Raw genomic sequence first — 25,232 nt, forward strand, 5'->3', positions numbered from 1 at the left:
TACACCTCCCTGGTCCGAGCAGTGATTCTACCTTTTTCCCGGATAATTCCCGCACGTCACTGAGTCCTTCCCACAAAGTTGGGAAACAGCGGAGCGTCCGTGGAAGCGAGCAGACGCACGAGAGCCGCGTCTGGAAGGTAAGAGCAGCTTGTTCTCGTCTCTATATAAGTGATTTTATAATATATAGGAGCTTTATACTTGGTGTCATTGACGTGGTCGAGCCGAGAGAGGTTTCCGAATGAGCGATAAACGCAAGAAACTTGTTCATTGAATCAAAATAACTTCCTCTTCCTGCGTGATACGCTCGCGCCGCATATAAAATCACTGGAGAGGAGAACAGCAAAGATGTTTGTACCGTTATACACACAAAGACTAGCGTTGCTTGCATGACGTTTAAATTCGCATGTTTTTTTTATCAGTGATGTCCACGATAGAAACCTACAACTGTTTTCCTTATCTGGAAGTTTAACGTTTAAAGCTTGACTCACTTAAACTCACAAACATTGTGTAGCCTCTTGTACTCTGCCTTTCCATTATATTTATATGGGGTGCCAAGTGCAAGGGTGGCATCGACTGTTTAACAATTTGAGTCGAACATTTCTTTTTTCCAACTGAAGTATTTCTAAAGCTGGAAACGTTTGGTGTAACCCCCGCTGTTTTGACACATGGCTGTGGGGGATGTAAATACTTAAGTATTTTGAGACTTTGTTTAGTCTGCCTCGTGTTTTGTCTGTCTCAAAACTTAGCCAGCTACTTGCCTAGACAGCATTTTTGGGCGTCATATGCAGATATTTCGGCGCATTAAGAGCGTTCGATGAACGAATCTCTTCTGGAGTCTCACCTTTTAATCGAATAAGTTCCTAAAATCGGTCTGAACAACACTGAGTCATTGAATCAATAACTGCCTTTCAAACGCGTTAAACACAACTCGCCGACTCAACAAACCAAAAACCGTCTTTTTTGAATATTTTCGACTCATTAAGGTTAACAACTCTTTATTTTAATCGTTATTTACAATGTAATAAACAGCAACCTGTACCTTTGGGTTTATTAGAACGATTTGAATCATGAAATATACCGCAATATACTATAATAATGTCAAAGAATCGTTGGATTGTTTATTGAATGAGTTTGATTAGTCAGCACCTATTACGTTCAAAAAAGATTTTGTGAGACAGCAAATGTTTCAGTGAATGTCTGCTGGTACCAAATACAAGATACTGAACGAACATGTTGTATGTTACATGTTATAATATCAAGTTCAGATGTTCATATTCAAATCGGAATTAAGTGAAGCTGCAAAGGTGGTTATATTTGGTCATATTTTCCATCCACCAGCACAGTTATTATGAGTCACTGCTGACAGCTAGACAATATTTATGGGGAGTCTAGACAAGTATTTATTTATAGCAGTCTCTCTTGACATTGTTCGCCTAAAACTATTTAATAAACAGAAAATGACACATTTGAAAGCTCATTTCTCTGTCGGAGAGTGTGTTCCACTATGTTTCTTTTATACCAGACAGACAAACCTAATTTAATAAGTAAGATTTTTTTTTCATTAAGTTTAGCTGAGCATAAAGATGCTTTAGGGCTTGAGATCCAGCACTAACAGGGCTCATCTGGTACTTCCTTAAGAAATGTTCCTCACCCGAAATTCCCTTGACAGACCAGCTGTACTTAGCTCGCCTAATACTACACAACAGCAGATCAGATCACGCAACCTGCAGAGCCTCTTAAGCCAGTCAAGGCGTTATGTTTTCTTAATAACACATGCTCCTCTTTCAGCACCTTTACCACCATGCAAGATGGTGAGTTATAGTAGATATATAGAGAACACATTTTAGTTGAAAGTTCAGTGGTGATGCTCCAATTTATTTGAGTAATTTTTACATTTTACTACTATGCATAATAACAATAATTATTATTTATTCAGTTATTTTAATTTATATGTGCAGCTACATTATATGTAATAATTTATAATAATAATAATAATTATTATTATTATTAAAAGTTTTGAATCTAAAAGGCTAAGATTTATTTTAATATTTCTTTATTTTATTTTTGTCTAAAAATCATGGTCAAATAAACTTGCAGTAGTAGTATTAATAATAATAATAAGTATTATTATTATTTGTATTCGTTTTGTTATTTTACATTATATATGTATAGATATTTGTATATAACATTATAACATGATGCAAAGTTTTGCAATCTAAATGATTGTAAGAAAAAATTATATTAATAAAAAATATATATTTTTGGCTGGAACTTATTGCAAATAGACTGTAATAATAATATACTGCATTATATATTTGCAGATAAATAATAATAATAATTCTTATTCTTATTATGCAAAGTTGTTGTTGCTGTTGTTTTTTGCCTGAAACTCGTGGCCAAATGGACTGCTTCAGAAACAAGATTATTTGTTGGTTCTTTTGCATATTTAGCTGTCCTCAGTATATCCAGTCAGTTTTCCAGTCACCCTGTTCCAGTTGCCCTATATTATCTCAACAGATGAGAAGCAAGTTGACTTCTGGAATTTAGCTAATTAAGCTGCTGTAACTCGTCTTGAAACTCAACTAGTTTTTTTTTTTTTAATCTTTTGGTGGAGCTCAAATTGTTGTTTAAAGACACAAATACATTCCAAAAAGCCTCCACTTGCCTCAAGGTTAAAGTTCACACCACTAACCTGTAATACACAGAGCTATTGCCAGCTGGCTAAAGGTGAATGATGTCTCCACGTCTAGAGCAAATCGCCAAGTTTGCAGGGTTCAGATGGCTGCCAACCAGCTTCGGAAATGCACCTTTCATACTCTTGGCTCAGTTTATTTCTTTCAAGTTGTTCATTCCTTTAATGTTTGCTGGACTGGATTTCAGTAAATAATTGGAGCTGCCAGTGAAGGCCAGGCTGAGCTAGTGATGTCTGCTCGAGTTAGAAAATGAAATATATACTCTGATTGATGTGGTGTATTCTTAGGACTTCAAGACAATGGTGGTGAATGCAGATTTTGTGATGAAACACTTTGTATTGCATGCCTGAGGCGTTGCGGTTCAAATGGTTTTATTGCAGATTGCAGACAAACCTCATATGACCCATCTCGTGTAAAAAAAATAAATAAGCAAGAATAATTTGAAGGACATTAATTCGGATTCATTCATATTTCACTTTTTTCAGTCATGTCACCCTCCCACTTGTAGAATAACATGATGGCAAGATGACAAAAGTGATGAAAACCGCTGAATACTGAAACAGAATGTGGGAACACTGTGTTTCAACATTGCTCTACCAACTGTTTGTTTTCTGCCTCTGTGTTCGTGGACTCAAAAGAACATTTATTACAAAGAACTGGAGAGTTGCAGCCTTATAAATAGGATATTTTTGGCATCCTTTGAAAATGTGCTGTTTGGAATAGTCAGAACAACTGACAAGAAACTACAGCTACTTTTTTTGTATGTGCTTTAACAAATCGCATTAGAGACGATAGTAATTTTTCGACGATAGTATTTTTCATTATTACAATTTTAAAAAAGCATCCACAAATTTAATGTCTGCAGAGGAGGCCCCAAAGCTAAGCTGTTTTTCTAATAGCAAATACTTTTATGCAGAGTATCAGGTCAAAATCACAATGGTGTACATGGGGCCCTGAGGACAGGATAAATGAGACTCGTCTCAAGTCATTTTCCCATGGTGATAACTTAAGGCCAGATGTTGCTAGAGAAAAGCCACATTGCCCGAAGCGTGGAAGAAAAGCCTCTAACATAAACACTGATGCATCGGTTGAATAAACAGATTCTGTATATGCCAGGAAACCCCTAGTTACGAAGGGGATGAAATGAAAGTTTGTGATTTACTGTCCTTTCAAGTAACTCAGTGTCTGAGTGACAGTGAGAAATATTGGTTGGGGAGAAGGTCTCTATTATGTAGGGAAAAGGATAAAAGAGGACCTTTGATATCTGAGATGCACTGAACTCTTTGAAAGGATAAACTGTGATTTAAGTCAGTATGGCCATGTGCTTTGATGATCATTTCAGCTTGGCTATTGTTGGTGGAGTGTCTCCACATTTTGTTGATTCAGTGAGTGTTTGAGCACCTTATGTGTGTCTTTTTGACTGTACACATATACACCCAAATTATATTCCATGGCCTTTTCATCTGAAATTTCTATTTGAAAAGAACTTTGCACTGTGAGTTCAGCTGTTTCCAAAACCATGACATTAACGTCTACAAGAATAGATCAGGTGAGTTTTAAGAAGTGCAGGCAGTAAAAAGTCAATCCCTGGTTATGGATGGGCACATAAAAATAGAAAGAGCTCCTGAATGATTGTAATTTCCAAATTGTGTCTCCTGTGTGATGGAATTTTCCACCCGGGAATGGCTGCAAGGCTGCGCCTGCTACTGTGGCACCATTTGTTCCATTCCCTACTGAAACGTCTTCTAATTTTGGGATTTTCTGATTATATGAATTACTTTTGAAATAGAATGAGCAATGAACTTTGATAGGCTGCTGTCTACAATATCTTGAAAGAGCCTTTGATGTGTCTTGAGAGGTGTTTTTTTTTTTTGCTCAGTAGTACCCGTTTTACTGTGATTCAGATGGTAAATGTGTATCCTTATATGACTCACATGGATCTTTAAATTATAGAGGTACTGACTACTGACCGCGATTACGTGACTCTCTGGAATATTTATTTTGGTTGGTCAATTGCAGCTTTCTGTAGTCAGACTGCCAAGCAAGTGACTCTTATGAGCTAGTTCATTTAGTGAATCGAAAAGCATACATCGCAACCAGTGTACTCTGATTTCCAAAATAATGACTTTGGTGAGCTGGTTCTTTTTAGTGAATCAAAACACATACAGCGCAAACAGTGTGGACTGTTGCAAAATGAATGAATCTAGTAATATGGTTCTTTTTATCAAATCAAAAAAACATACACTGCCGTATACTGATTTGCAAACAAACGTCTTTAGTGAGCCGGTTCTTCTTAGTGAACCAAAAAACATGCAGCGCAAACAGTATAGTCTGATTCCAGAACTAACTGTCTGTCTGTTTTAGTTAGTTAGTAAGCAGTCATGTAATAACCAGGAAAATGTAAAATATTTTAACTTAAATATTCATTCTCTCATCCATTCATTTTTATTTATTCATATGAGCAACTATGAAATAACCCCTTCAGGGTGATACAAGGGTGATATTTATTATTATTATTATTTTTTTTTATTGGGGTAATGGCTAACCAACAGTATTTTTTCCTTAATTTTTTAGTCATACATAAATACCCAACAGATTGACTGATTCATGGTCATAAACAGCACCAAGGGCTGTTTTTCTCAGTAACTGGGAGTGTGTGTAGTCTTCTCAGAAAATTACATCATACCTTGTGTTAACATAATCACTATTTAATGAACCAAAGATAGATGGCAGTAAACTTAGCAATCACAATAAAGACCAATAGGGAGGAGCGTTAGCACTCAGCCAAAGATGTACCACACACAATCTCAATCCCAGGCTTGCTTAAAGGTTATTGTGTGAATAATCACTTACCCTTGATTGACAATACTGGTGACATTTTAGTTATGTTTTTTATTTCTACACTAGTGCAATAACTGTAGCTGTTCGTTGTATCTACATCGAGTCATGCATCTTATCTTAAGGATAATTCACACAAAAATGAATATTGTGTCATCAAACCTGTATGACTCTCCTTATTCTCTGAAGAATACCTTGGACGTTTGTGTCCATACAAGGAAATGTGGTCCAGATTTTTTTCCCCACTGTACAAAAACCGTTTTAAAAACCGGGGGCTAACATGTTCAAAGTGCATCAGTGTGCAGGTTAGGTTTTGGTGTTGGGGATGGTTGTAAAAGATTTTGGCCCCGGGGTTGGGAGGTAGAGGTGTGAGAAATGCCTGTCCTTATTCTCAGTTTAACCTGATCTGGGCCATTATTGCAGGGTTTTTTTTAGCTAGGGAAATGAGATGGATCAGGGGGTTGGTGGGTGGGCTGGACAAGAGGAGGGGATGGAGAGAATACAGTCCTGAGGTGGAACTGATATGAATGCGTTCTTTGTTTCATATCAGTGTTGGGCTGCTCTGCTGGGGGCCACGCTTAGTGTTGTTTGGGGCCAGAGGTGACAGGATTTTGGTGTCTTAGAAAAGGATCTCTGCCCCATACAAGGGATTTTCCATCACACATATCGGGGCAAACAAGTAAGAGCGCTATGAAGGGAGAATAAGGGTGAGAATGAAATTAAAGGTAGCAGAAGGAGTTAATGACATGGACGGTGTGTACTATTGAATGTATTCGGTAAGATTTCCTTTTATTTGTATAACACTTTCTTTTTTCCATCCTAAGCAAATTCTGCATGCTGTGAGAGAAATGTGTGCCTATGTGTGTAATCCGGCTACTATAAAAGGTTCAAGGGCGATGAAGTCATGCTTTAGCACCTTTGAGAATAATTCCAATGTTTGGTATTTGCAAAGGCCATGAATGATGCTTGACATATTTATACATTTTCCTCTTAATTTATTTTTGTAAAAAAAAAAACATAAAAAAAATGTAAAATAAAATGAATGGGATGTGTATGAATATATATACATATTATATCTTATGTGCACTCACACAGACATATGTGACATATGTTTCAAAAATTATATGAGTTATAGCTGATTTGTTGTCCATCCTTTCCAGAACTTTTCTGTAATTTCATAGCACTCCATAGAAAGGATCAGAGCTTGCTTTATTGTGTCTCTTAGGTCATCGGCAGCCCATATTCCTCTCTCTTTTGACCTGATAAGTGTCTTTCTGTATCCAGTGTCTATCAGATAACTGAGCGCTCCTCTCCCTGGAGATGCATAAAGCCTGAGTGTGAACTGGCTCGGCAGATTGTGTGTCTGCACCTGAACCTGATACCATTGGGTGAGAAAGTGTAGGATCAGTTCAGTGTAGCCAACCTCTTGCTTTTGCAATGCATTGTTTGCAAAATTGCAACCCTTTGATGATATTAAGTATATCTTGATAATTATGTGTTTGTTCTAAAATGGACTGAAATGGTGATTTCATTCAGTCAGAAGTTCCATTGGTTTCAGTGGATTCAAAATGCTGTATGCATGAAGTAAAGTACAGTAAAATCTATTTAAAAATAATCATGGAATAATTTTGCTACGATGCTAAAGTAACATATTAAACTTTTAACCATTGCAAAACATTTTAACTTAAAATTTTACTAGTATCCAACAGTTATATTGATCTAATAGTCTAATAATCCAAATGTTTTTCCTTAAATGAGTCATATGACGTTGCTAAAAAAGAACATTATTTTGTGTATTTGGTAAGAGGTAAAAAAAAAAAAAAAAAATACATAATTTTCCACATACTGTGCATTATTACTCCTCTATGCCCCGCCTTTCTGAAACGTGTCAATTTTTACAAAGCTCATCGTTCTGAAAAGCGAGATGTACGCTGTTTGGCCAGCTATACAGTGCATTGTGATTGGCCGAATACCTCAAGCGTGTGACGGAAAATTTGCGCCCCTCACCATACTGTGATGCCGTCTCCCGGCACGGCGAGACAAAACCAATAAAACCCATTACAAATGAGACATTTGTTGCATCCAGTGGGGACATATTTACTGATTATAATGACTTATACTGTGTTTTTACAAGTTGCGTTGCATATCGCGCCAGGTAAACATAAAACCATGTCTGCATTTGTGATCAGAGAAACGACAAACAACAAGCGCTACTCTACACTGCTCAAAACTCGTGTTTGAATCATCAGTGGCAAAGTTTTTTAATATAAAAAATGTACTTACAGGCTGTGAGTCAGAAGCGCCAGACTGTCCTTGCAAAGTTGGAACTGCCCCACTTTATAGAACAGCCTTTGAGCACACACCCGTTGAAGGCTACTCTGCAGGTTCAGGAAACAGTGCTCCATAAAATGCGTCACACAGCGTCCCACACTGCAGCTTGAGTGAGGAACAGCCAGCGGATTCGATAAAGGAGCGCCCGGCGGGCTTGCAGCAACCACAATTGATGACACCGGGCGATCCACAGCGCAAAGTTGATGTATTTCCTCAGCAACCAGCACGGATCAGCTCTAGGCATGACTAAGCAGATATCATCCTCTTTTGGAAGGCCAAACAAAGTAGTTTCGCTTTTACAATGAAACAGTATCTCCACAACATGAAGGCGGTGGCAACAACAATACTGCAGCGAGAATAAAAGTTATGCCTTCATTCTTTGAGTGAACATTTGGGCAGTGTTATGCAAATCTTCCCACACAGTGACGTAGACTTTTAGGAGGGCATGGACGAGTCTTAACTTTTTATAAAGAATATCTCTTTGGGTTTGAGACTTTAGTCTTTGCAACTTTATGGATCATATCTATGCACAAACAGCTTGTAACACTCCAAAGAGAAAGGAAAACTTGAAATTACATCATACAACATGTGAACAAAATGTCAAACTGTTGCGTGTCTTTGAGGGATGGTTTATCATATGATCGGGCCCAAGTGCTGAGGTCAGGGGTCGCGCTAGCGGATGCTAGGATAAATTTAATGTGCCCAAGATATGCCATTGTCGTGCGATCTCAGTTAAAAGAAGAATTATGCCGAGACCTTCCCTAAAATCAAGACCAGAATCACTTTGGAGTCTATGACAAAGTCTGAGATTTTGAGTTGACTGCTAAATAGCTTGACTAAGTGGTATGTTAAATTGTGGGATAATGGCTCCAGTCTCGCCTTGATCTCATCTCACTTTCAGCCAAACCATGTTGAACATCATCTGAGGTTTTTGGTTGGACATCCACTGTTGCATGTGGTTCTGATGTCACTCTGGAGAAATGCTCTCCTCTGCTTTAGGCTCAGACACTCGGGCTGTTGTTAAGGGTGTTTCTAAGACTCTTAAGACCTGATAAAAGCTTAACTGAAAGGGCTTGATTCTTCAGTATATCAAGTTACTAACATTGGCTCAATGTTCACAAAGCCTGTTTTGTATGGTAATAAGACCCTTCAGAGCCATTAAAGATTATCTGCGGGGGCAGAGGGGGATGCGGTATTGAATAGGTCTGGGATTGTGGTGTGTGAGACGAGCAATGGTGGTGTCAAAGGATCCTTAACCTGGTATGCAATGCTAAAACCTTTTCAGATCAGGTGGTTAGAGCATGTTTAAAAACTGTGCATTTCAGTGATCAGTTGACATGAGGGAATGGTTTGAACTTTGAAGATGTAAAAGCGGGGCCATTGTGCTGGCTGAATGACCCAGTGCCTTTGCTTAGCGTGATTCATGTCACAGTAAAGGCACGCCAGGTTTAAAGCAAACACATGTGGCTTTCATTTGACACATAATTTAAGGCACGTCAAACATGCTGCTAAATTCTATACGGTAGCTCTGCTTATAACTTCCAGGTTCCCCTGTGTCTCTGAACCATGATACCGCTGGCATGATAACAATTTTAATGCCTCGTGAGTGACACATCTCCTTGAATTGTCAGTTTTCATTATGTCAAATTCTCCCCTTGGTAACAAGGGTCTGAAATTAACTTGAGTAACACAATTCTTCATGCTGACCTTCGTTTGCATTGCTTAAAAATAATGTTCAGTGGTGTAGCCTAATGTTGATTACAAAAGAAGCATCTAGACTCATTCCTGATTTTTGTTTAAAAAAGAAGATATGTCCCTAAATCATCCTTTTTGAGCTGAGAATACTTTAAGTAAATGTTAATTAAGTAAAGTTAATCTAGTTATGCATTACCAACATAATTACTGTGGAATTTGCTTCAAATAAGCAGTCATTTGCAGATAGTTATGTCATGTCTGTTTCTGGTATCCATGGTATTCATGTAAATGCGATCTGTTTTAATGGCTTTACATGGTCATTGAAGTTGAATGATTGGATTTAACTTTACTCATGCAAGGCCAGTCACAATGTTACACTAGATAACTTCTAAAGGATTTTAACAGTAATGAGTGAATAGTCTTTTTGAATGAGCCATTGATTTGTTCAACTGTTTTGTTCAAAAACACTGACTCTATCAGGAATTAAACAAGTGATATCTTAATGAGTGAGTCACTGAATCAGCTCAACTGATTTGTTCAGAAACACTCAGTTAGGAACAAAACACAGCTACTGTGCATTGCTGAGTCTAAATAAACAAAATAGCACAATATTGTACCTAAAATTTAAAGGGATACTCCACCCCAAAATGAAAATTTTGTCAGTAATCACTTACCCCCATGTCGTTCCAAACCCGTAAAAGCTCCATTCGTCTTCGGAACACAATTTAAAATATTTTGGATGAAAACCTGGAGGCTTAAGACTGTCCCGTAGACTGCCAAGTAAATAACAGTGTCAAGGTCTATAAAAGTTATGAAAGTCAGTCTCAAGCCTCCAGGTTTTCATCCAAAATATCTTAAATTGTGTTCTGAAGACGAATGGAGCTTTTACGGGTTTGGAACGACATGGGGGTAAGTGAATCATTTTGGGGTGGAGTATCCCTTTAAGTAACGTAATATTAACTTCCTGTTTGTTGATTTGTCTTATGAGGCGATTGACTTTTCACTGTTAGAATCACTCTGCTTGACTATGTTTGCATGTTCCAGACAGATTGTCAGTCTGTGTATTATTTGTGAAGGATTTTTGACTCTTTCTGCAGGTTACAGTTCACCAGTAGGTGGCGACAAGTGTCTTTTTTAGTAAGTCATTGAATATTACTATCAACCTATTCATTAAGGAACAAAACATGTGACATCTTTATGAGTCACTTTATGAGTTATTAAATCACTCAACCTCATTCAAAAACACTCATTTCATTTAGTTGAAACGTTGCTACCTGTACTTTGCAGTGCTTGGAGACAAAAATAGCAGAAATAACAAAATAACCAGCAAAATTATAACTAAAATATAATTTATAATTTACTCAATATCAAACTTTCATATATTGAATAGTTGTAAAAAAAATAAAAAAATAAATCACACTTAAAATTCCACAAATGCTGTTGATAACTAGCTAAAACAAAACAAAAAACATATGAGAAGTATAGGAGATGGTGAGATACTTCATCTGCATTATAAAAGTCTATTAACTACGACTCAGGAAAAACATGCATTAATGTGCTTCTCTTTTGTAATTGTTGTAGAATTCTAGTCATTCTAGTCATCAATAAGAATATGACCTTGAAGGCTAGTTCTGGATGGGGTGGGGGAAGTTGTCATGAGATGGGCCTTGGGGGGTTGTCTAGGCATTGGGACAGCAGGGTGGAGGTCCTACAGAGATGGACTGGGATAGACCCCTGAAGTGCTTCTTTCAGGACTGAAGTAATTGGTGTGAAATGGTTGCGTCTGTGGAGCCCCATTTTTGTTATATGCTTTGTGCTAAAGTATTGTGCTTGTTTTTCATTGACCGTGCAATAATGGACCATATGATGAGATCATTATTAGATATTTCACAAATTCGCACAATCTTCAGCCTTTAATGCACTTTTTGGTGGTGTAAGATAGTTTAAACACCTCTATATTTAGATTAAACATATTTTCCTTATTTATTTAAATACTTAAAATAAGTCCACTGTGCATAATACACTGAAATACAGAATGCTAATTAAGTCTTTGTTATATTTTTTGGTTTGTTTTGGTCCCTTGACTATAGCCTTATTTAAAAACCTTTTTAATGAAGCCCTATATACAAAATGAACTTGTAGATTTGAATAATTTCTCCAAAGTTTCTTATAGATTTTTCAAATGGAGATGATATGCTTTCTATCTGCCAACATTGAGCAGATGGCCCACATAGATGGAGCAAATATGAATTTAGCACCTGGTTGTTTTTCATCCTCCTGAAAGGTGGCGGCTGCTCTGAGTGTTCTCACACATGTCTCATCATCAGATGGCAGGGTGGCAGTCAGTGCCAGAGAACTAGAGACGCAGAACTCGCCGTCACTTGTGATTTAATATCTGAGCTCAGGAAGAGCTTGATTTAATCGAGAGAGAGTTTCAGCACTTTAAACATTATCGAGAGCAGCTCTGAAGCAAATCAAGTTACCTGAAGTGCTTAGAGAGAAGTAAGTGATCAAATTTGATCTGTTCTTGTTGAAATCTGTTTTTTAGTCAAATTTTCTAGTGTGCTTTGCCTATCATTTGAGTTCTAGCAAAACATATTTGCATTTGAAAACCAAATAGCCTCTCTCTGCAAGGTCAGTATGTGAAAAGCTTCAGTGTGTCTTATGTTGTTAGAAGTTTCTTGTCATTTTGAGAGAAGACGTCCATCATCTGATTGACATGTCATGCCCAGGAGAGTTGTGGGAGGAAATGATATTCAGAGAGAGTGCGTTGGTGTTGTATTTCACATGAGATGCTTTGTTTGCACATGTATGGAGAAGAACGCTGGGTTGTGGATGAAGTCATTGGTGGAGGCTAGCAGATCTGATGATAGACATGAACAGCTTGGCATAAAATAAACCGTTGCAACTAATGGTTATTTTGATAATCAGCGAATATAATTAGAAGGATTTATTGACTATTCTGGTGATTAATGAATCAATTAATCATCAGCTTTTAATATATTGTTCAGTTTTGATCTTTTTTAAGAGGGTGTGCATGTGCTATCTAACAATAAAGACATGTTGATGAATCAATAAAAAAAATACTTTTAATAAACTTGTGGCCAACCTCCTTCACATTTTTAGCATCCAACCTCAAAAATAGACAAAAACATCTTTCTTAACATTTTAGTTACCTTTGTTTTCTTAAAAATAATAATGATAATAAATAATGAATACAATTTTAAAAAATTATATAAATTAATAATTACCAAAGTACTACAGTAATTAAAAACAAATGTATGTATGTATATATATATATATAATATATATATATGTGTATGTCTGTGTGTGTGTGTGTGTGTGTGTGTACTGTATATATAATTTAGTTAGTGCTGCCTTATTAATGATTTTGCATTTAGAGAGACAAAAAAGGGGGGAAAATCATGCTTTATTTATAATTATGATTTTATAATTGACAAAGTTGAAAATATGAAATAAAATGAAAAATAAAAATAAAAATGATCAAAAATTGAAATTATGACATAAATAGTCAAAATGACATCATAATTGCCATATAAAAGTTAAAACTATAACATAAAAAGTAAAAAATTTACAGTTGTGAGAAGTTTTTTTTTTACTTTTTATGTATGACTTACCATGTCATCATTTTGACTTTTTTATATCATAATTATGATTTACCAAAGCATTTCTTTTTCTTATGTGGCAGAAATGGGCTTCTTTATAGTTTTGTGACACATTGAACAGTACAGTAATTTTCCAATAACTGATTGTCTTATATTTTGTATTTTCACTCAAATTGCTTATAGTATTTGACATTTAGAATGTAAATACATTTTGCCATGCTAATGTTTGGAAATAAGCATATCTCAAGCACTAGATTACTTATTTGTTTTCCAATAAAAAGCTTTAGTTTAAATACTTTTAAACTTCAATTCAGACTCCTAGACTTTAAATTAAACAACCATCATTGTTTAAAACAGTGTTTCCACTGGAATGCTCCAGAATAAGCATGAATGACCTGCTGAAGAAAACGAACCCTGATATTAGTCATAAAAAAATCATAATTGCACAGTCTCCCCCGGTTAACGAAAAGCAGCCACAGAGTAATGCTCTCAATGCACGGTTCTCCACTAGAAGCGGTAAAAATCAGACTCATTAACATTGCTTTTCATGAACAAAGGCTGCTAATTAGAGGTGGCAACTGCAGTGAGGAGGCCCAGTCAAATCAGCTCTGAGTGAACAAGCTAATGATAGAGAGTGAGGGGGAATGAGGGCCATCAGACAGGGTGACCTTAGTTTGGCCAGCGGGTCAGGAACAGAGAGAACAACATCTGCAGTAATGTGTTTCATAGTGTCCATCACAAAAATGGATCATGCATACCTTTTGTCTTTTTCTTTCAGATTAAGAATGCTGAAGACACAATGGATCCCCTAGTTCATTTGAGCCCACTGAGAGTCCGAATCTCTGCTCTCCCGCACCCCACGCGCCCACCTCGTCCCTGGGCACCCGACCCTTCACCTTTCGCCTTCTCCTGGAAGACTGAGTAGTTTTCTTACTGACACACGGGAGAAAGGTGAACCCTTCCTGTGTAAATATGACTGGATGGAGGTCTCAGTGGCATCTGGTCCTGCTCAACTCGCTGACATGTGGCCTGGAGATCTGCGTGGCGGCTGGGATCACCTACGTGCCCCCTCTGTTGCTGGAGGCTGGTGTGGAGGAACAGTACATGACGATGGTTTTAGGTAAGGTTTCAGCCTAACTTTGGAATGTGGAACCAGGGTTTATGATTGGTTAATTAAGGGCTGTGCAGTAAACAGCAAGTCAAGGTTGTTTCCCACTAAGGAGCTGATCCTATAATGGGGTCCATTATAATAATTACTGGCTAAATCACTCTCTGCCCCATCCAGGTGGTAATCAGGTGCTAATTGGAAAGCACTGGACTGCAGGAAGAGGCCCGGAAGCTTGAGGGTCAGCAGCTGTGTGGAAGCTTGTATAGTTTTACTGCATCTTGTTAAAATTCTGTGGGACTTCCCTCTGGAATTTCATCAGAAAATATAGTCATCATGGGCTACCTTAGATCTGGAAGCCTCTTTCTCATATTGTGGGCTTGTGGAGTCGACTGTTAACTCGTATTTAAATGTGCACTTTTTCAGTTTCTCACCCCCAATGTCCTGCTAATTGTGTTAGGAGTTTTGAGAAGCATTTTCAAAAATTTCATTTCTAGGGAATTATTATTATTTTCCTTATTGTTTTCCTTATTATTCCTTTGAAAAAATAGCAGAGAAAGTATTATGGAAAACTTGTAGAGAAAGTAATAGTATTAGTAATAGTATCAAATTAAACTTGATAAAGTGTCATGTGAAAATAAATAAATAAATATACATATATTACTATAATACACAAACACACACACACACGCACACACACACACTAGAGCTGTCAAGTCGATTAATTTTGATTATTTGAAATAGAATAATCGCATCCAAATATTTGATTTATATTATACTTTATATACACTCCACATTTTAGAGTGGCCTTTTATTGTGGCCAGCCTAAGGCACACCTGTGCAATAATCATGCTGTCTAATCAGCATCTTGATATGCCATACCTGTGAGGTGGATGGATTATCTCAGCAAAGGGGAAGTGCTCACTAACACAGATTTAGACAGATTTGTGAACCATATTTGAGAGAAAATGGCCTTTTGTGTACATAGAAAAAGTCTTAGATCTTAGAGTTCAGCTCATAAAAAATGGGGGCAAAAAGTGTTGCATTTATAATTTTGTTCAGTGTAAATATGAATATATATGACATATACTTCTTAAACATACATGTATGTGTGTATTAATATATACATATAAATATACACAGTACACACATACAGTATATTACGTAAACACAAACTTTTATTTTGGATGCGATAAATCGCAATAATATATATGTATGCATACACCGTTCAAAAGTTTGGGGTCATTTTTTTTTTAATAAATTAATACTTTCATTCTGAAAGGATGCATTAAATTGATCAAAAGTTACAGTCAATAAAATCTATTTTAAATAAATGCTGTTCTTTTGAAATTTCTATTCCTCAAAGAATCCTGAGAAGAAGAAAAAACAGTTTCCAGCAAAAATGTTTTATATATTAAAATATTATAATAAATAATATAAGCATTACAACTGTTTTCAACAGTGATAATAATAAAGTGACAATGAAGACTGGAGTTATGACTGCTGAGTATTCAGTTTTGCATCACAGGAAGAAATTACATTAATATATTAATATATGAAACTGATAATTTTAATAATATTTCACAATACTGTATTTTGATGCAGCCTTGGTGAGCATAAGGAACTATAAAATCATTTTGAAAGGTAGTTCATGTAATATATTAATAAAATATATATTCATAACATGTATTTAAATATTAGTATTATATATTTTCATTGTTTATATATGCCACTAGGCCACGGCCTGAAACAATTTAAAGTGTGCAGTTTCAAGAGAATCATTTGCTTTTGTCTACTAGAATAGCGACTTGAGTGATTGTTTTTATTTTTCATCCTAGAATAACAGCCCTTTGACTCTAAATATTTGGCGTTTTTGTTTGAGATTTTTTTCAGCGTGCCATATGAACAGATGCATTATTTTGTGCCCACAAATGGCTTCCATGTGGCTTTTGCTGTAAAATAATCTCTCTCAAAGACTATTTGCCTCGCAACCAAAACAGAAAAAAAACCAGTTCACAAATGTGCATGTGGTCACTTTGCACCAGACGGACAGAAGATGTGTGGTCTGTTAATACGTTCTACACACCGCTCTCTTTGTCAACAGCTGCAGTGGAAAGCAAAGAAAGATCTTTTGTGTACATTTCCATTCACAAGCTATATAAACTCATAATGTCGTTGCCATTGGAAGTGCTTTCAAAAGGTTTTGTGTGTGGTTGTTTGTGGTTCCAGAGGTTTTGTTGGACTGTTTCTTAATGGAGTGGGGTTTGGAGGCATTTTATTCATTTTAATGTTATGGTGACCTGAGAAATGAATTCCTTAGTCTGGGCTTTTTGGACCAGATTGATGCTCATGTGATTAATTGTTTGCGACCTCTTCTCGAACTAACACTGCATTATAGGTATACATTTTTTCCCCGGAACTTAAACCCATGACCTTTGTGTTGTTAAAGCCATGCTTTTCGATTGGAGCTACAGAAACCATTAGGATGACTATAATGAATTGCACTGTGTAGTAAATAAAAGAGTCATATGATTAATTGTCTCGAACTGCTGCAAACAGCACAAAGGCACCTTTAAAGGGAAGTGGGCATAATCCCACTCTCCGTCCACTTTGGGAAAAACAGCATGTGTTGACTTACAGGCACAGTTGACTGACATTGTTAAATAAATCTCTTCATGGTAGGCAGTTCCAACTACAGTATTCCTCACATTACACATGGTTTGTCAATACTTGCTTAGTGCCTTAAATGCAGTTGCCTTAAAAAAAATTTAGGTGTGATTTTACACACATGCTTCCATTTTCCGGTTTCCAGCTCTTGTCTAGAAATGTGTTTTTGTAATGTGTGCAAATTTGCAAACATTATAACTATGCACCATGATTGCAAAAAACAGCATAAATTAGTTTCAAAAACATTATATACTCTACAATTCAAAAGTTTGGGGTCTGTAAGATTTTATTTTTGTTGTTTTAAGAAATGTATACTTTTATTTGGCAAGGACACATTGAGTTAATCAAAAGTGACAGTAAAGACATTTATAATGTTACAAGAGATTTCTGTTTTAAATAAATGCTGTTTTTGAATTTTATATTCTTTGAAGAATCCTGAAAAAATGCATTACGGTTTCCACAAAAATATTAAAGCTGCTGTATGTAAGTTTTTGACTCTACTAAAGCATAAAAATACCATAATATGTTTGCAGATATTTAAGAGACATGCTAAGTTAACATACTTGTTTATCTGAAAAACAATGCTACAGTCAGTTATTCTCCTTTGAAAATGTGCGTTCCGGGACGGAATGTCAGTGTTTGTTTTGGTTTGTGAAACCCGCCCACTGCCAGTTTACCCAATTGTATTTCGGCACTTTGGGTTGCCAGTTGGTGGAAAACACAGCGTATTTCATATCAATTCATTGTCAAGTACGCTTGTTCCTGTTGGTGCTGTCAATCTGGCAACCTGTGTGTGCGTCAAGCCTGAGGAGGAGGTGCCAGGTGAGAAAAACCCTCTCCAATAGTTCAACCACTCGGTGTCAATCCTACATATGGCACCTTTTAGCAACTCTTTTCAACGTGGCTAATAAACATTTCAAAAAACATTTCTTGAGCAGCAAATCAAGGATCATGTGTCATTGAAGATTGCAGGAATGAATAACAATTTGATTTAATTTTTAATTTATAGTATTAATGCTTCTGTTAAATGTAGGACAATTGTTCACAGTATACTTTAAACTCATTAATGTTTTGATATTCTTTACCATTAAACGTACTAAGATTTTTACAGTGTGCACTGAGTAAATTGACTCCAGTGAACTTTTAATTGCATTTTGAGCATGTTCAGGTCATCATTCCACCACGCACTTGAATAAAAATAGCTGCTGAAGATCAAGACATGAATTGAAATGGGAATCATTGCCTGACCAGTGCACTGAGTCATCTGCTTTAATTAGAAAGCTGTGGGGATGAGGGACCAGAGCCAGATACTGGTCACCTTAAACTACAGGCAGCATTACAGCAGGCTGAAGACGAAGCCAAAAGATAGAGGCCATGGCTGTGATTCTCTGACATAAATGTTGTCTCCAGTAACATAAAAAACATTTCTTTTTTTAATATTCGTATACTTTTTCATTAGGTATTGGACCTGTCCTGGGACTTCTCTTCATCCCCCTGATTGGCTCAGCCAGTGATCACTGCAACAGCAGCTATGGCCGACGGCGACCCTTCATATGGTTGCTGTCATTGGGAGTTCTCCTAGCCCTTTTTATCATACCACATGCTGACGTGTTGGCTGCCAACCTGAGCTGGGGCAGCACCAGTCGCAACCAGGCTCTCCAGGTGGGCCTGCTCATCCTAGGTGTGGGCCTATTGGACTTCTGCGGACAGGTGTGCTTTACGCCACTGGAGGCGTTACTCTCGGACCTGTACCGTGAAAGGGATGACTGCGGACAGGCTTTTGCTATGTTCTCCTTCATGGTAAGCCTTGGAGGTTGCATAGGCTATTTGCTACCTGCCCTGGACTGGAGCGGTGGGCTCCTCTCCTTCTACCTGGGTGGTCAGGCTGAGTGCTTGTTCTCCCTCCTCATCCTCATCTTTGTGGTCAGCGTGTTAGTGACAATGAAGGTGTCCGAGGAACCCTCATCCACCCTGGAACTGGTGCCGTCGGAGCCCGGACGTTTTTTTCCACGCTCATGCTGCTATCTGTTTCAGTGTAAGCTGCGGGCTCTGAAGTCCGGCCCACTCATGTGCCTGCTCAGGACTTGCTGGTCCATGACACCGGCCATTTATCGCAGCTACTGCCACGTGCCACGTGTCATGCGACAGCTGTGTTTGGCACAGCTCTGCAGCTGGATGGGTGTCATGTCCTTCATGCTCTTCTACACAGATTTTGTCGGCGAGGGACTGTACGAAGGAGTTCCCAGTGCCGCTCCGGGTACCATTCTCAGGCAACGCTATGATGAAGGTTAGTAAGTAATATCAAAATTGACCCCATTTACTTTCTTAATGCACATTTGTAGTCTTTATTGTGAGGGATTCATAAGTGTGATTCATCTTTGTCTGCTAATGTCACTTAGCCTTGTAGGTTATTGTTCTGTTTAATCTAGTAATTGTTTTTGTAAACTCATATTGGGACTTGTATAGGGCTGCTCGATTTAGAAAAAAAATAATTTGGGTAAAAACTGCATTGCAGAGAGAGAAAAAAAAAACACGTATAAGTTGCAAACGGTGTACAAATCACATATTATTATTTTAAGAAATATTGTAAAATACAGATAAATAAAACTAAACATTTACAAACATTATAAACACTATAAACATATAGTTCTTTTCTTAACACAACAAATTATTTAAATTTAACAGTATTCAGAATAGGGATGAAAAGCATATGTATAAAATAACGATATATTTTAGTGCCATTCATTACAAACAACAATTTTTATTTTCTTTAATTAAAAACAACAATGCCTACTTTTCATGGTCTAATTATTTTTTTCAATTTGAATATCCATTCATTGTATCAATATATCTTTGCAATTTGATAATTACTAGCCATAATTTAATCAAAATGCAGGTCTTGTGCCTACTGATCTAATTATTTTTTTCAATTTGAAATATTTCGCAAAATTAATACAGAAAATAAAGTTAATGCCTACTTTTCATGGTCTAATTATTTTTTTCAATTTGAATATCATTCAGAAATACATACTTTCTTTTGTGGAAAACAAAAAAGGATGTTTTGATGAATTTTTCAGCTTTTTTGTCCATACAATTAAAGTCAATGGGGAGCAGTTGCAGCTAGGTGTTTAGTAATAGGGCAGTAAGTTCCTTAGTAGAACTTTTCCAATGTACTGAGCAATCTGAATCCAGAACGGTTTTATCATAATGTTGCATTTCAAGCAGGTCATGAAATGTTTGATTTCCCAAGAGATTAATGATATTATTTATTTCACAGACGCTCTCTGACTCATGCTTAATGCATTCCCACTCAGAGGCGTTCCTAATGTTTTGTTAATGTTAAGGGACATTTTATTGGTTAATATTTGTACATAGATTTTCAGTTTTGTCTGGAGGCTCTGATTAGATAGCAAGAATGAATATAAAGGATATCAGTGTTTGTTTCATGGAGTTAAGCATAATAATAAACATTACCTTCACTTCATTTCCCTGTCTGCGGTCAAAAGGCAGGTTTTTTTTAAAACTGTCCATAAACTTGTTTTCCTGCTGTTGGTGGTCTCTCATTTCCGTCCTCTGGCCAGATTGTCTGTCTCTATGCCATGAACTTGTATTCACCTCCACATGTGGCCTCTGTCAGCCTTGTGCTTGAGCTTCCAGCAATGTTCATAAAAACAAATGCATGTCTTTAGCTTATCAACAACTAGCTTACAAAATCTACATCATGTTAAGCTAGCATCTGGACCTCTCCCACTGAGCTTTGACACCAGCAGAAAGCTCCTTTAGCAAAACATTTTGACAGATGTGGTCAAGATCAGTGTGCAAACAAATGAAGTCTTGTCAATGCAGTCGACCGCAAACTGTGCCCCATGTAACAAAAAGTGTTTGAGATAGTTGTTCAATACAGTGAACATATCTCGGCTTTAAATGATGAATTCCTTCTCTGAGGAAAGTTCCTGGCTTGTTTGAAGTACAACGCCAAAGCCTGCAAACACATGCCTTAGTAAACATCACTAATAGGATTTATTCAAAGGCAACATTCTCCATTATGCTCAAATGGGCAAAGCAAACAGTATGAAATGACCTCATCTGTCAAAACCACAAGGGCTGGGGATTGTTGTTTACCTGGACATGCAGCTGTTGGAAAGAATGGTGAGCCCACCGGTGTCCTTTGAATTTACGCTATTTTGTGATAATTACCAGCTCACTGTATATTATCAGTGTATGGAATCAGTAAGATTTTTGAAGGAAGTCTCTTTTGCTCACCAAGGCTGCATTTGTTTGATCATTAATGTGATATATTTTAACAGGTAATTTATTCCTGTGACGCAAAGCTGAATTTTCAGCAGCCATTACTCCAGTTTTCAGTGTCACGTGATCCAAGTCAAGTCACCTTTATTTATATAGCGCTTTTAACAATACAGATTGTGTCAAAGCAACTGAACAACATTAATTAGGAAAACAGTGTGTCAGTAATGCAAAATGACAATAGTAAACACTCATTTTTCAGTTAACGGCAGTTCATCAGAAATCAGTCTAATATGCTATTTTTCTGCTCAAGACATATTTCGGATATATGTTGTAAAACAGTGCTGTTTAATATTTTTGTGGAAACCGTGATTTTGTTTTCAGAATTTAATAACTAAAAATTTCACAAGAACAGTATTTATTTGAAATAAAATTTTGTAGCATAATAGCTTTTTTTCACTTTTGACAACTTAATTCATTCTTAAGTAATTTTTGCTGAAGAAAAGTATAAATTTCTTTCAGAAAAAAACTTACTGACCCCAAATATATATAATATGTTTTTTTTCAGGTATGTTGCTATAAACAACACTGAAATATTTTTAAGTGCCACTATACAAAAATATCTGTGCAATCTTGAAATTCACCAACCTGTTTCTCTGAAATTCTCTACCATCCCCCCTCCAGGTATCCGTATGGGCAGCCTGGGTCTGTTCCTGCAGTGCGCTACCTCAACCTTCTTCTCGCTGGTCATGAGCAGGCTGGTGCATCTCTTTGGGTCCAGGGTGGTCTATTTGAGCAGCATGGTGTGTTTCACCATCTCCGCTCTGGTCATCTGCTTGTCCAAGAGCGTCCTGTTGGTCACGGCTATGTCGGCCCTCACTGGCTTTGCCTATGCAACGCTGCAGACACTGCCTTACACGCTTACCTGCCACTACCACAAAGAGAAAGAGGTAGGCATTTCATATTTACATATATTTTCTCTCTTTTTTATATAGACTTAATCAATAATAAAAACTAGATATATTTGTAACATATGTCTCACTTGCTTCTCATCACTAACATCCTTCAGGTGTACATGCAAAACAGCAAAACCAAAAAAGGGCACACAAATGGATTCACCATCACAAGAGATTCTGTTTGTCTGACACTAGACAACGGCCCTGGAGATCTCAACCACAAGAGTGACATTTCCAATGGGCATGTTTCTTACAGTGGAGATGAACCAGAGTATTACCCACCTCTGCATCAGAACGGTGCCGCCCTTGGTCTGGAGTCAGAGGATTTTGGGAAACGTGGGGTAGGACTTGACTTTGCCATTCTGGACAGCACCTTCCTTCTCTCTCAGGTCTTCCCTACCCTCTTCATGGGCATGATCGTCCAGTTCACAGAGTCCGTCACCACGTACATCGCCTCGTCTGCCATCTTTAGCGCCATTGGCATCTATTTTGCCACCCACATTATCTTTGACCAAAAGGACCTCAGAAGCTGAAAGCAGCAGTAATCATGTGAGTCATTTCACAGTTCACCTTAGACTAAGCATCATGTTAAATGTCACTGACTATTCTACAGAAAGTGATGGTTAAAAAAAAATGAGATGGGAGTAAAAACTATATTTCAATTCTCTTTGCTTTCTCTTCCAAAAGTATTGGGTTCTCCTGAGAAACTTTGCGTTCGCTCACAAAACTTTTGTGATGGAAATAATATGAAGATGGTGAAAAAATGCAAATGTTTTCCTTGCAAATACAGCACTTCTCCGGGGAATGCAATACTTTAGTGAGAGAACACAAATGTTTTGCGATGGAACGCAAAGTTTCTCAGGGGAACACAATACTTTTCTAGGAGAATGTAATGCTTTTTGGGGGGAACGCAATACTTTTTAGGAGAAAACACAAATGTTTCGTGACAGAACGCAAAGTTTCTCAGGGGAACAATATTTTTGCAAGAGAACGTGAATGTTTTGCTAGAGAATGAAAAGTTTCTCAAGGGAATGCAATACTTTTTTAAGATAATGCAAATTGCAAAGTTTCTTGGGGGAATGCAATACCTTTGCAAGAGAGAACATGTTTTGCGAGATAATACAAAGTTTCTTGGGTAAATGCAATACTTTTGCAAGGGAATACTATTTTTCTTCTCAAATCATATTTTTATTAGTAGTAGTATTTTTTTAACATCTTTGTCCGTTAAGGGGCTCTGCACCAATCCTTTCTTAGACAAGTGTTTGCTTTTTCTAATGCAAGGCTTGCAAATCCTTTGTACTACATTTTGCTGACTGCATTGTTTATCCTTTTTCTTCATAGGTCATGCTTGCTGTGAGGATTAATTGTGCTTTCTTAGACCTCTATGGGACCCATGGACACATCAAAATGGACTTGATGTAATTCCTGTTGTGTTATAAAGATTCTTTGTAAAGAACTATTTTATTGTATATATATTTTTATATTGATAATATATACATATATTTATATCCCTATGGGAATTTATAAGCAACTCGTTTTGGCGAGGTCTGTATTTATGTAGTACTATAACCTTGTTTGACTTGTTTGTCAAACAAAAGTGTCTTATTTTTATTTTATTTTTTTTACTTGAAATCTTGGTCAGTAACCAAGACTAATAGCACAGTAGGTTACTTTTAAAAACTGTAAAAAAAATGTTTTATTTAAGTAATGCATCTGTAAGTACACTCACCATTGGTCAGAGAGTGTGTGTGTGGAGCTTTATGTGTATGAGTGCTACAGGGTTTGACTTTGTTAAAAATTTTCAAAATTCTCAGGATAAACTTCTTGTCCAGTTGAAGAATCATCAGTCAGTAATAAAAGAGGTACTGATATTTAAATGCTGATATTTTTTCTTTTTTTATTTGGATGAACTATTTAAAGTGGTGAATTGTCAAATCTAATGCAGCACGTCAATTGTTTACAGCTTAAATTCAGATATTGTTTCTGCATGATTTACATTAAACTAATGCCATGGGCAATTATGTTTTACTGAAAGGTTTCAGATGATGTCATTCTGTTTTGCATTAATCCTGTTTGTCACCTCAGTAGTGGCGTATATAAATAATTTTCACTATCCAATAATTTCCAAATGGACAATATACTTCACATTTAATTAAATATTTATTATATTAGAAAAAAAAAATTGCAAACTCAATTTTTTTCCTGAATGTTTACATGGTGTTTGGTTAATCTTTTGGTGTCAACAGAGGACAAAACTTTCTAACTAAAGAAATGACATCAAACTCATTTCTGTAAATTAGTGCAGTGTCATGTTATGAAGTGGATCCATGTGAACTGATGCTGCCGCACGCAACTACTCAACATTCTCTTCTGTTCCTTGAATTAGACTTCTGAAGTGCTTGAACAATTAATGCTGTAGATAAATGGGTCAGGATTTTGCATGGAAAAAAACAAAACTTCATTGCACTTTATATGGCGTCCATAGGGATTATCTCTGACTCGGTTTTAATTATAGTTTATTCATTACTTTAGGCCAAAGCTAAAAAAAGAATTCGGAGAAATATTTGTTTTTATAAATTATTATTTGTTTACATTTATTTATGATTAAAAAAAAAACTAATATAAAGATACCAGTTACTAGGAGTCTGGTCTATGTTATTTTACATTTTTAAACAATGATGATAGTGAAGAAACTTATTGCTCCTGTTGGTTGATTTAAATGATAATCTAATAATCATAATTAATATTTTGACTGATTTAGGTTAATTAAATCTGAGAAGTGGTGAGTTTTGATGTCAGTCTCAAATATCAAGGAAATAAAAAAAAAATAGCCTATTACTTTCTACAAAAGAATCTTAGAAGTTATTAACAAAGCTAGGTATTAAATATTTGACCATACTGGGACCTCGCACTGTACAGCTATGCATAAATAATCATAATAATAGTAATAGATAACATAAAATACATTTAAAAAAATACGTAGCACACTCAATTTGAGTGACTCTTGAGTATTGGATGCGCTTGACATTTTAACATAATGACACAGCGCCACCTGTTGGACACATAGCCTACTGTC

The 25,232-nt window shown here is 36.6% G+C and overlaps 1 protein-coding gene and 1 long non-coding RNA gene across 5 annotated transcripts in view; one reads left to right on the forward strand and one right to left on the reverse strand.

Moving 5' to 3' along the window:
* Positions 1-24,033, forward strand: LOC109050832 (solute carrier family 45 member 3-like). 3 transcript variants are annotated; one of them, XM_042715335.1, is made up of 6 exons: positions 1-137; positions 13,962-14,303; positions 18,415-19,242; positions 21,885-22,150; positions 22,270-22,705; positions 23,498-24,033. In XM_042715335.1, the coding sequence occupies exons 2-5, from the start codon at positions 14,156-14,158 to the stop codon at positions 22,687-22,689; spliced, it is 1,662 nt and encodes a 553-aa protein (XP_042571269.1). In that variant the 5' UTR covers positions 1-137; positions 13,962-14,155; the 3' UTR covers positions 22,690-22,705; positions 23,498-24,033. The 3 variants fall into 3 exon arrangements, with proteins under 3 accessions (XP_042571269.1, XP_042571271.1, XP_042571270.1); XM_042715337.1 differs by lacking the exon at positions 1-137 and adding an exon at positions 6,007-6,307; XM_042715336.1 differs by lacking the exon at positions 1-137 and adding an exon at positions 11,536-12,059.
* Positions 14,300-25,232, reverse strand: part of LOC122135577 — an 11,564-nt gene continuing 631 nt past the window's right edge. The window contains exons 2-4 of one of the 2 annotated variants that reach the window (XR_006153602.1): positions 22,439-22,685; positions 21,849-22,131; positions 14,300-14,595 (exon numbers count right to left, since the gene is read on the reverse strand). This is a non-coding gene — a long non-coding RNA (uncharacterized LOC122135577). Of the gene's footprint in view, positions 14,596-19,989; positions 20,606-21,848; positions 22,132-22,438; positions 22,686-25,232 lie in introns of those variants that run through there. The other variant, XR_006153603.1, reaches the window with a different exon arrangement.

Source organism: Cyprinus carpio, chromosome A25 (genome assembly GCF_018340385.1).
Source record: "Cyprinus carpio isolate SPL01 chromosome A25, ASM1834038v1, whole genome shotgun sequence".
NCBI lineage: Eukaryota > Metazoa > Chordata > Actinopteri > Cypriniformes > Cyprinidae > Cyprinus > Cyprinus carpio.